This window comes from Hyla sarda, chromosome 12 (genome assembly GCF_029499605.1).
Source record: "Hyla sarda isolate aHylSar1 chromosome 12, aHylSar1.hap1, whole genome shotgun sequence".
Classification (NCBI taxonomy): Eukaryota; Metazoa; Chordata; class Amphibia; order Anura; family Hylidae; genus Hyla; species Hyla sarda.
The window spans coordinates 29,537,620-29,550,480 of NC_079200.1; the positions used below are offsets into that span (position 1 = coordinate 29,537,620).

The 12,861-nt window shown below is 47.4% G+C and overlaps 1 protein-coding gene across 4 annotated transcripts in view; it reads right to left on the reverse strand.

Annotated features, from left to right (window-relative positions):
- RAPGEFL1 (Rap guanine nucleotide exchange factor like 1) overlaps nucleotides 1–12,861 on the reverse strand; it is a 109,606-nt gene that overhangs the window by 61,653 nt on the left and 35,092 nt on the right. For all 4 annotated transcript variants that reach the window (XM_056548933.1, XM_056548932.1, XM_056548931.1 and 1 more), the window contains one exon: nucleotides 4,734–4,884. In XM_056548933.1, the coding sequence (XP_056404908.1) occupies nucleotides 4,734–4,884 (151 nt within the window). The remainder of the gene's footprint in view (nucleotides 1–4,733; nucleotides 4,885–12,861) is intronic.

Sequence of the window (12,861 nt, forward strand, 5' to 3'; positions counted from 1 at the left end):
CATTATATACAGTATATCCCATAAGTGAGTCCACCCCTCACATTATATATACAGTATATCCCATAAGTGACTCCACCCCTCACATTATATACAGTATATCCCATAAGTGACTCCAATCCTCACATTATATACAGTATATCCCAAAAGTGAGTCCACCCCTCACATTATATACAGTATCTCCCATAAGTGAGTCCACCCCTCACATTATATATACAGTATATCCCATAAGTGAGTCCACCCCTCACATTATATACAGTATCTCCCATAAGTGAGTCCACCCCTCACATTATATATACAGTATATCCCATAAGTGAGTCCACCCCTCACATTATATATACAGTATCTCCCATAAGTGAGTCCACCCCTCACATTATATATACAGTATCTCCCATAAGTGAGTCCACCCCTCACATTATATACAGTATCTCCCATAAGTGATTCCACCCCTCACATTATATATACAGTATATCCCATAAGTGACTCCACCCCTCACATTATATATACAGTATCTCCCATAAGTGACTCCACCCCTCACATTATATACAGTATATACCATAAGTGACTCCACCCCTGACATTATATGTACAGTATCTCCCATAAGTGACTCCACCCCTGACATTATATATACAGTATCTCCCATAAGTGACTCCACCCCTGACATTATATATACAGTATCTCCCATAAGTGAGTCCACCCCTCACATTATATATACAGTATATACCATAAGTGAGTCCACCCCTCACATTATATATACAGTATATACCATAAGTGAGTCCACCCCTCACATTATATATACAGTATATACCATAAGTGAGTCCACCCCTCACATTATATATACAGTATATACCATAAGTGAGTCCACCCCTCACATTATATATACAGTATCTCCCATAAGTGAGTCCACCCCTCACATTATATATACAGTATCTCCCATAAGTGAGTCCACCCCTCACATTATATATACAGTATCTCCCATAAGTGAGTCCACCCCTCACATTATATATACAGTATCTCCCATAAGTGAGTCCACCCCTCACATTATATACAGTATATCCCATAAGTGAGTCCACCCCTCACATTATATATACAGTATCTCCCATAAGTGACTCCACCCCTCACATTATATACAGTATATCCCATAAGTGAGTCCACCCCTCACATTATATATACAGTATATCCCATAAGGGAGTCCACCCCTCACATTATATATACAGTATCTCCCATAAGTGAGCACCCCCCCCCCCCCCCACATTATATACAAAGGTAAGGGGATAAGATGTTTAATTGCAGGGGTCCCGACGCCGGGGACCCCCGCGATCTCTGCTGCGGAATCCCTGTCATTTGGTTCAAACTCCGCTCCGTGCCCGATGACTGGCGATGACTGGCGATGACAGGCCTACATTCACATGTATGGGAGGAGGTGCGACGGCTATGTACTAGCCGTCATGCCCCCCCCCATAGACATGAATGGAGGGGGCGTGGCGTGATGTCATGAACGCGGAAGCTGCAAGCCCGGCAGCCCAGCGGCGGGATCCCCGCGATCTAACATCTTATCCCCTATCCTTTGGATAGGGGATAACATGCTTTCAGTGGAGTACCCCTTTACGGGTGTACTCACTTTTTTTGCCAAGGTTTAAACATTAGTGGCTGTGTTGTGTTATTTTAAGGGGACACAACATTAAACACTGTTATACAGTCTGTGCACTCACTACTTTACATTGTAACAGCATCATTTCTTTAGTGTTGTCACAGGAAAGGGTCCAATAAAATATTTACAAAAATGTGAGGGGTGCAGTCACTTATGTATTCATCAGGTGCATTTGACCATGAGACCTCAATTACACAAGTGATTGACCCTTTAACCCAGTTCTGTCAAACTGATGTCTTGTCAGTCGTATCCAACCGCCTGCCACTGAATCCCATACTGATCCCATTGTTCGGAGCCTTGTCCGGCTGACAGAACGCAGTGTCTGGCTCCTCATTATGATTTGTGGAGGTTTTGTTTAAGACGTGGTTAGAACGCTGGTAAATTGGTTAAATGTTTCTATAAATACCTATACCGTAAAGTAATGTATCGCTCGGTCAGTTCTCACACAGTTACTGTGGGTCAGGCAAGGACACCGGCGGCGCCATACAGAACAGAGACTTGATTCAATACTGGTGCACATAGAAATAGAGTGGAGGCCCATCATGTGCTATACGTATTGCTGACCTGTACAGCATTGAGTCTTAAAGGGGTACTTCACCCCTAGACATCTTATCCCCTATCCAAAGGCTAGTTAGGGGATAAGATGTCTGATCACGGGGGTCCCAGCTCTGGAGACCCCCGCGATCTCCCTGCTACACCCGGTGTTCGTTTGCAGCGTCGGGTGCAGCTCCGGAGGCTCGTGATGTCACGGTCACGCCCCACTCGTGACATCACGGCCACGCCCCCTCACTGCAAGTCATTGACATCATGAGCCTCCGCCCCGCATTACCAGTCATCCGGCATGGAGCGAAATTCGCATTGCACACAGGACGGTGGGGTCCCCAGCGGCAGGACCCCCGCAATCAGACACCTTATCCCCTATCCTTTGGCGGAGTACCCCTTTATCACTGTAGTGTGAATGAGGCCTTACTGTAAATTTGAGTAGTACTTGGGGATAGAAAAACCTATCTTACACTTATACCCTATTCTTCTATCCCGGAGTACACCTTTATCCCCTTAAGGACTCAGCCCATTTTGGCCTTAAGGACTATATATATTTTGTAATGACATCACTCATTATATCATAAAATGTATGGCGCAACCAAAAAACACTATTTTGGTGGGGAAATTAAAAAGAAAAACGCAATTTTGCTAATTTTGGAAGGTTTCGTTTTCACGCCGTACAATTTACGGTAAAAATGACGTGTGTTCTTTATTCTGAGGGTCAATACGATTAAAATTATACCCATTATTACATACTTTTATATTATTGTTGTGCTTAAAAAAAATCACAATTTTTAACCAAATTAGTACGTTTATAATCCCTTTATTTTGATGACCTATAACTTTTTCATTTTTCCGTATAAGCGGCGGTGTGAGGGCTAATTTTTTGCGCCATGATCTGTACTTTTTTTTATACCACATTTGCATATAAAAAACTTTTAATACACTTTTTATAATTTTTTTTAAAATAAAATGTATAAAAAAAGTAGCAATTTTGGATTTTTTTTTTTTACGTTCATGCCGTTCACCGTACGGGATCATTAACCTTTTATTTTAATAGTTCGGACATTTACGAACGCTGCGATACCAAATATGTCTATTAAATTTATTTTTTTTACGCTTTTTGGGGGTAAAATAGGAAAAAACGGACGTTTTACTTTTTTATTGGGGAAGGGGATTTTTCACTTTTTTTAACTTTTAATTTAACATTTTTTTCCTTTTTTTTTTTTTACACTTAAATAGTCCCCATAGGGGACTATTCATAGCAATTCCATGATTGCTAATACTGATCTGTTCTATGTATAGGACATAGAACAGATCAGTGTTATCGGCGATCTTCTGTTCTGCTCGATTTCAGACCAGAGCAGGAGACGCCGGGAGCCGGAAGGAGGAAGGTGAGGGGACCTCCGTGCGGCGTTCTGAATGATCGGATCACCGCAGCAGCGCTGCGGGCGATCAGATCATTCATTGAAATCGCGCACTGCCGCAGATGCCGGGATCTGTACTGATCCTGGCATCTGAGGGGTTAATGGCGGACGCCCGTGAGATCGCGGGTGTCGGCCATTGCCAGCGGGTCCCTGGCTGCAATCAGTAGCCGGGATCAGCCGCGCATGACACAGGCATCGCTCCGATGCCCGCGGTTATGTACAGGACGTAAATGTACATCCTGGTGCGTTAAGTACCACCTCACCAGGACGTACATTTACGTCCTGCGTCCTTAAGGGGTTAAGATAGTTTTACAGGGGCATACATTCAGCCATAACATTAAAGTGTCCTTGTCATTTACCAAAATGTTTGACATGTTGCAGAGGCATGTGAAATGGTTTGATCGATCAGACTCTGAGTGTTAAGACCCCCACCGATCATCAGAGTGAGCCGGGAGAAGCACACACTTAAGCGCTTCACCCACAGATGTGAGATCTCTGTCTCTGTGCACTAAATGGGTCCCATAGACTTACAATGGGGCCGTCTAGTGCAAATGAGAGAAGATCACTAAAAGCTGGGAAGTGAAGAACCTAAGCCAGTGTTTGCCAACCCTTGTGCCTCTGGCTGATGCAAAACTACAACTCCCAGCATGCCCGGACAGCTGAAAGCTGTCCGGGCATGCTGGGAGTTGTAGTTTTGCAACAGCTGGAGGCACACTGGTTGAAAAAACACGCTTCTCGCGGTCTTTCTAATGAATGGTGGAGCTGGGCTCTCAACACTCAGACCCCGTCCGATCTATGTACGCTGTTTGCATGCATGTTGTATTATGTGTGTAAGAAATAATTAAGTTAAGTATTTATACAGATAAATAATAAAATGATGTCTGCGGCCACCACTGACGTTTAGCTCAACTTCTGAAAGCAAAGTCTGTATACGATGAGCTCCCTCTAGTGGTGGCTGCAGCTGCACAAAATTTGATCATTTCCCTCATTGACCAAGTAAAGGGAAGCGTAGAAATGCAGTGCTTGGGGCCCCATAGCAGCGATTTGGCCCGTCTCAGTAGCAAAGATTTCAGCAACAAATCAGACGTGTGCGAACGACTGTGTTTTTCTCTAACCTTGATAAGCTGAAAGGTCTTCTCCTCTTCTTGCAGAGAATCCTTGTATGTGTCCAGCAGATGAAGGAGTGCACAGAGCACGGCTTGCTTCTTTTGCACAGCATCGCTTCCTTCCCATGTCGGTGAGGTATGTCGACTACAGCCGCAGAAAGTGTCGAAATTAAGGAAAATGATGCCAAACATAAGAGGCATGACATGATATATCCTAGCTCAATAACTCTGCTGTAGCCCCATTACGGTAGTATAAAGCATGGCGGCCAACAACAGTCCAAGCAGGAGATCCTCTCTTCACTGTATTGGCATCCTGGCTTTGATACCTTTGATACCTCATGTAGAAGACCAGAAGAGCGATACCTCTACCTGCATACACAAGCAATGGCCATTGTTGGTTTGGGGTGGTATTACAGGGGCAGCCCTGTGCCCGATGCAAAGGCTGCTCAAATAGATCGGTGCTCATATAAAAGAGGATCTGTGGCCACCCAAAAAAAATTGAGATTTTACTGTCATGAAATAGCTTAGGGTGCCGTGATCACACACCTTTTTACAGTTTTCAATATGCCATGCCGTTCCTGAGATATGAGGGTTTACAGTTTCTCTGTCAATTTAGAAATCAGTCAGATGGGCGTGAACTTAATTTTAATAATGGGAGTGACTACCGTGATGGGCGGGAATATACAGTCAGGGAGTGTGTATGTTTTACTTTGTGGGGCGTGTATACCTAATACACACCCTCTGACAGTATAACCCCGCCCATCACTTGAAAGTCACTTCCTCTATTAAAATTAGGTTCACGCCCATCTGACTCATTTCCTGGATGGTCAAACTATAAACCCACATATCTCGGGAACGGGAAGGTGTATAAAAAAACTGTAAAAAGGTCTGTGATCAGGGTACCCTAACCTATTTGAAGAGTATGTGATCTCATTTTTTGGAGGATTGGCCACAGGTCCTCTTTAAGAAGCTTAATATGTGCAAATATTAAATTATATATTATTATATATGTTACGCCGAGCGCTCCGGGTCCCCGCTCCTCCCCGGAGCGCTCGCTACACTCTCCCCGCTGCAGCGCTCCGGTCAGATCCACTGACCCGGGGCGCTGCGATTCCGCTTCCAGCCGGGATGCGATTCGCGATGCGGGTAGCGCCCGCTCGCGATGCGCACCCCGGCTCCCGTACCTGACTCGCTCTCCCTCGGTCCTGTCCCGGCGCGCGCGGCCCCGCTCCCTAGGGCGCGCGCGCGCCGGGTCTTTGCGATTTAAAGGGCCACTGCGCCGCTGATTGGCGCAGTGATTCCAATTAGTGTCTTCACCTGTGCACTTCCCTATATCACCTCACTTCCCCTGCACTTCCTTGCCGGATCTTGTTGCCATCGTGCCAGTGAAAGCGTTCCTTGTGTGTTCCTAGCCTGTGTTCCAGACCTCCTGCCGTTGCCCCTGACTACGATCCTTGCTGCCTGCCCCGACCTTCTGCTACGTCCGACCTTGCTTCTGCCTACTCCCTTGTACCGCGCCTATCTTCAGCAGCCAGAGAGGTGAGCCGTTGCTAGTGGATACGACCTGGTCACTACCGCCGCAGCAAGACCATCCCGCTTTGCGGCGGGCTCTGGTGAAAACCAGTAGTGTCTTAGAACCGGTCCACTAGCACGGTCCTCGCCATCCCTCTCTGGCACAGAGGATCCACCTCCTGCCAGCCGGCATCGTGACAGTAGATCCGGCCATGGATCCCGCTGAAGTTCCTCTGCCAGTTGTCGCTGACCTTACCACGGTGGTCGCCCAGCAGTCACAACAGATAGCGCAACAAGGCCAACAGCTGTCTCAACTGACCGTTATGCTACAGCAGTTACTACCACAGCTTCAGCAGTCATCTCCTCCGCCAGCTCCTGCACCTCCTCCGCAGCGAGTGGCCGCTCCTGGTCTACGCCTATCCTTGCCGGATAAATTTGATGGGGACTCTAAGTTTTGCCGTGGCTTTCTTTCCCAATGTTCCCTGCATCTGGAGATGATGTCGGACCTGTTTCCCACTGAAAGGTCTAAGGTGGCTTTCGTAGTCAGCCTTCTGTCTGGAAAAGCCCTGTCATGGGCCACACCGCTCTGGGACCGCAATGACCCCGTCACTGCCTCTGTACACTCCTTCTTCTCGGAAATCCGAAGTGTCTTTGAGGAACCTGCCCGAGCCTCTTCTGCTGAGACTGCCCTGTTGAACCTGGTCCAGGGTAATTCTTCCGTTGGCGAGTATGCCGTACAATTCCGTACTCTTGCTTCAGAATTATCCTGGAATAATGAGGCCCTCTGCGCGACCTTTAAAAAAGGCCTATCCAGCAACATTAAAGATGTTCTGGCCGCACGAGAAATTCCTGCTAATCTACATGAACTTATTCACCTAGCCACTCGCATTGACATGCGTTTTTCCGAAAGGCGTCAGGAGCTCCGCCAAGATATGGACTCTGTTCGCACGAGACGTTTCTTCTCCTCGGCTCCTCTCTCCTCTGGTCCCCTGCAATCTGTCCTGTGCCTCCCGCCGTGGAGGCTATGCAGGTCGACCGGTCTCGCCTGACACCTCAAGAGAGGACACGACGCCGCATGGAGAACCTCTGCCTGTACTGTGCTAGTACCGAACACTTCCTGAGGGATTGTCCTATCCGTCCTCCCCGCCTGGAAAGACGTACGCTGACTCCGCACAAAGGTGAGACAGTCCTTGATGTCTACTCTGCTTCTCCACGTCTTACTGTGCCTGTGCGGATGTCTGCCTCTGCCTTCTCCTTCTCTACTGTGGCCTTCTTGGACTCTGGATCTGCAGGAAATTTTATTTTGGCCTCTCTCGTCAACAGGTTCAACATCCCAGTGACCAGTCTCGCCAGACCCCTTTACATCAATTGTGTAAACAATGAAAGATTGGACTGTACCATACGTTTCCGCACGGAGCCCCTTCTTATGAGCATCGGATCTCATCATGAGAGGATTGAACTTTTGGTCCTCCCCAATTGCACCTCGGAAATTCTCCTTGGACTTCCCTGGCTTCAACTTCATTCCCCAACCCTGGATTGGTCCACTGGGGAGATCAAGAGTTGGGGGCCCTCTTGTTCCAAGGACTGTCTAAAACCGGTTCCCAGTAACCCTTGCCGTGACTCTGTGGTTCCTCCAGTAACCGGTCTCCCTAAGGCCTATATGGACTTCGCGGATGTTTTCTGCAAAAAACAAGCTGAGACTTTACCTCCTCACAGGCCTTATGATTGTCCTATCGACCTCCTCCCGGGCACTACTCCACCCCGGGGCAGAATTTATCCTCTCTCTGCCCCAGAGACTCTTGCCATGTCTGAATACGTCCAGGAAAATTTAAAAAAGGGCTTTATCCGTAAATCCTCCTCTCCTGCCGGAGCCGGATTTTTCTTTGTGTCCAAAAAAGATGGCTCCCTACGTCCTTGCATTGACTACCGCGGTCTTAATAAAATCACGGTTAAGAACCGCTACCCCTACCCCTCATCTCTGAACTCTTTGATCGCCTCCAAGGTGCCCACATCTTTACTAAATTGGACTTAAGAGGCGCCTATAACCTCATCCGCATCAGAGAGGGGGATGAGTGGAAAACGGCATTTAATACCAGAGATGGACACTTTGAGTATCTGGTCATGCCCTTTGGCCTGTGCAACGCCCCTGCTGTCTTCCAAGACTTTGTTAATGAAATTTTTCGTGATCTGTTATACTCCTGTGTTGTTGTATATCTGGACGATATCCTAATTTTTTCCGCCAATCTAGAAGAACACCGCCAGCATGTCCGTATGGTTCTTCAGAGACTTCGTGACAATCAACTCTATGCCAAAATTGAGAAATGTCTGTTTGAATGCCAATCTCTTCCTTTTCTAGGATATTTGGTCTCTGGTCAGGGACTACAAATGGATCCAGACAAACTCTCTGCCGTCTTAGATTGGCCACGCCCCTCCGGACTCCGTGCTATCCAACGCTTTTTGGGGTTCGCCAATTATTACAGGCAATTTATTCCACATTTTTCTACCGTTGTGGCTCCTATCGTGGCTTTAACCAAAAAAAATGCCGATCCCAAGTCTTGGCCTCCTCAAGCGGAAGACGCCTTTAAACGACTCAAGTCTGCCTTTTCTTCAGCTCCCGTGCTCTCCAGACCTGACCCTTCCAAACCCTTCCTATTGGAGGTTGATGCCTCCTCAGTGGGAGCTGGAGCTGTTCTTCTACAAAAAAATTCTTCCGGGCATGCTGTCACTTGTGGTTTTTTTTCTAGGACCTTCTCTCCGGCGGAGAGGAACTACTCCATCGGGGATCGAGAGCTTCTAGCCATTAAATTAGCACTTGAGGAATGGAGGCATCTGCTGGAGGGATCAAGATTTCCAGTTATTATTTACACCGACCACAAGAACCTCTCCTACCTCCAGTCTGCCCAACGGCTGAATCCTCGCCAGGCCCGGTGGTCTCTGTTCTTTGCCCGATTTAATTTTGAGATTCACTTTCGTCCTGCCGATAAGAACATTAGGGCCGATGCTCTCTCTCGTTCCTCGGATGCCTCAGAAGTTGAACTTTCTCCGCAACACATCATTCCTCCTGACTGCCTGATTTCCACTTCTCCAGCCTCCATCAGGCAAACTCCTCCAGGAAAGACCTTTGTTTCTCCACGCCAACGCCTCGGAATCCTCAAATGGGGTCACTCCTCCCATCTCGCAGGTCATGTGGGCATCAAGAAATCTGTGCAACTCATCTCCCGCTTCTATTGGTGGCCGACTCTGGAGACGGATGTTGTGGACTTTGTGCGAGCCTGCACTATCTGTGCCCGGGATAAGACTCCTCGCCAGAAGCCCGCTGGTTTTCTTCATCCCCTGCCTGTCCCCGAACAGCCTTGGTCTCTGATTGGTATGGATTTTATTACTGATTTACCCCCTTCCCGTGGCAACACTGTTATTTGGGTGGTCGTTGATCGATTCTCCAAAATGGCACATTTCATCCCTCTTCCTGGTCTTCCTTCAGCGCCTCAGTTGGCTAAACAATTTTTTGTACACATTTTTCGTCTTCACGGGTTGCCTACGCAGATCGTCTCGGATAGAGGCGTCCAATTCGTGTCTAAATTCTGGAGGGCTCTCTGTAAACAACTCAAGATTAAATTAAATTTTTCTTCTGCATATCATCCCCAGTCCAATGGACAAGTAGAAAGAATTAACCAGGTCTTGGGTGATTATTTGCGACATTTTGTTTCCTCCCGCCAGGATGACTGGGCAGATCTCCTTCCATGGGCCGAATTCTCGTATAACTTCAGAGTCTCTGAATCTTCCTCCAAATCCCCATTTTTCGTGGTGTACGGCCGTCACCCTCTTCCCCCCCTCCCTACCCCCTTGCCCTCTGGTCTGCCCGCTGTGGATGAAATTTCTCGTGACCTTTCCATCATATGGAGAGAGACCCAAAATTCTCTCTTACAGGCTTCATCACGCATGAAGAAGTTTGCGGATAAGAAAAGAAGAGCTCCTCCCGTTTTTTCCCCTGGAGACAAGGTATGGCTCTCCGCTAAATATGTCCGCTTCCGTGTCCCTAGCTACAAGTTGGGACCACGCTATCTTGGTCCTTTCAAAATTTTGTGTCAAATTAATCCTGTCTCTTACAAACTTCTTCTTCCTCCTTCTCTTCGTATCCCTAATGCCTTTCACGTCTCTCTTCTTAAACCACTCATCCTCAACCGTTTTTCTCCCAAATCTGTTCCTCCCACTCCTGTTTCCGGCTCCTCGGACATCTTCTCTGTCAAAGAAATCTTAGCTTCTAAAAAGGTCAGAGGGAAAACTTTTTTTTTAGTGGACTGGGAAGGTTGTGGTCCTGAAGAGAGATCCTGGGAACCTGAGGACAACATCCTAGACAAAAGTCTGCTCCTCAGGTTCTCAGGCTCTAAGAAGAGGGGGAGACCCAAGGGGGGGGGGTACTGTTACGCCGAGCGCTCCGGGTCCCCGCTCCTCCCCGGAGCGCTCGCTACACTCTCCCCGCTGCAGCGCTCCGGTCAGATCCACTGACCCGGGGCGCTGCGATTCCGCTTCCAGCCGGGATGCGATTCGCGATGCGGGTAGCGCCCGCTCGCGATGCGCACCCCGGCTCCCGTACCTGACTCGCTCTCCCTCGGTCCTGTCCCGGCGCGCGCGGCCCCGCTCCCTAGGGCGCGCGCGCGCCGGGTCTTTGCGATTTAAAGGGCCACTGCGCCGCTGATTGGCGCAGTGATTCCAATTAGTGTCTTCACCTGTGCACTTCCCTATATCACCTCACTTCCCCTGCACTTCCTTGCCGGATCTTGTTGCCATCGTGCCAGTGAAAGCGTTCCTTGTGTGTTCCTAGCCTGTGTTCCAGACCTCCTGCCGTTGCCCCTGACTACGATCCTTGCTGCCTGCCCCGACCTTCTGCTACGTCCGACCTTGCTTCTGTCTACTCCCTTGTACCGCGCCTATCTTCAGCAGCCAGAGAGGTGAGCCGTTGCTAGTGGATACGACCTGGTCACTACCGCCGCAGCAAGACCATCCCGCTTTGCGGCGGGCTCTGGTGAAAACCAGTAGTGTCTTAGAACCGGTCCACTAGCACGGTCCTCGCCATCCCTCTCTGGCACAGAGGATCCACCTCCTGCCAGCCGGCATCGTGACAATATATTTATTATAAGTGATAATTAAGAGATGAGCGAACTTAAAGTAAATTCGATTTGTCACGAACTTCTCGGCTCGGCAGTTGCTGACTTTAGCCTGCATAAATTAGTTCAGCTTTCAGGTGCTCCGGTGGGCTGGAAAAGGTGGATACAGTCCTAGGAAAGAGTCTCCTAGGACTGCATCCACCTTTTCCAGCCCACGGGAGCACCTGAAAGCTGAACTAATTTATGCAGGAAAAGTCAGCAACCGCCGAGCCGAGAAGTTCGTGACGAATCGAATTTACTGTAAGTTCGCTCATCTCTAGTGATACTGCAGACGTAAAGAGATTGTTCAAACAAAAAGGTTCTGCTTTATTTCTCCAGAAATAAAATATGTCTGACTTTGCAGTTCAGTCCCATTCAAGTGAATAGGGCTAATCTGCAGTAAAAGACACAGCCTATGGGCAGTAGTGGCACTGTTTATAAAAATAAGAGGACTCTGGACAAACTTTACAAGCACAATAATGCAATTGTATAGTGCTAGCCAGCAAAAGTTATGTCCATTTAAGTAAAAAAATAAAAAAAATAAAATGTTCTGTGAAAGCTAGCTTAAAACCAATATGGCTACCATTAAAGCTCCAGAATGGTTGTCTGTTTAGTTATGCAGTCACATGGAAGATGAGGGTCTGTCCATAATAGCTGCAGGTCTGGAGCCTAAGGGTATGATCACACGGCGGAATGTCCGTGCAGAATTACGCAGGAACATTCTGCACAGAAATTCCGCTGCGGCGGAGTCCTATTTATTTTAATGGAATTCTGCTGCACTCTTCCCACGGCGGAATTTCCGCATCAGATGTTTCCCAATTCCGGTATCCGCAAGAAGAATAGACTTGTCTATTCTTTCTGCGAGTTTAGCTTGGAAATGTATTGCCGTCCACGAGACTACAGTGCATTTCTGAGCGGTCATCGTGCCAGCAGGATCGGGCAAATGTGCAGACTGTTGAGCAGTTAAAGGGGTATTCCAGGAAAAAACTTTTTTTTTATATCAACTGGCTCCAGAAAGTTAAACAGATTTGTAAATTACTTCTATTAAAGAAATCTTAATCCTTTCAATAATTATCAGCTGCTGAAGTTGAGTTGTTGTTTTCTGTCTGGCAACAGTGCCCTCTGCTGACATCTCTGCTTGTCTCAGGAACTGCACAGAGTAGAAAAGGTTTGCTATGGGGATTTGCTTCTAAACTGGGTGGTTCCCGAGACACGTGTCGCCAGGGAGCACTTAGACAGAAAAGAACAACTCAACTTCAGCAGCTCATAAGTACTGAAAGGATTAAGATTTTTTTAATAGAAGTAATTTACAAATCTGTTTAACTTTCTGGAGCCAGTTGAGATATATATATATATATATATATATATATATATATATATATATATATATAAGTTTTTTTTCCTGGATAACCAATTTAACTTCACTATGACCAAACCTTATGATCTCAAGCCAGATAACTAAGCCACTACTGGAAGTGTCT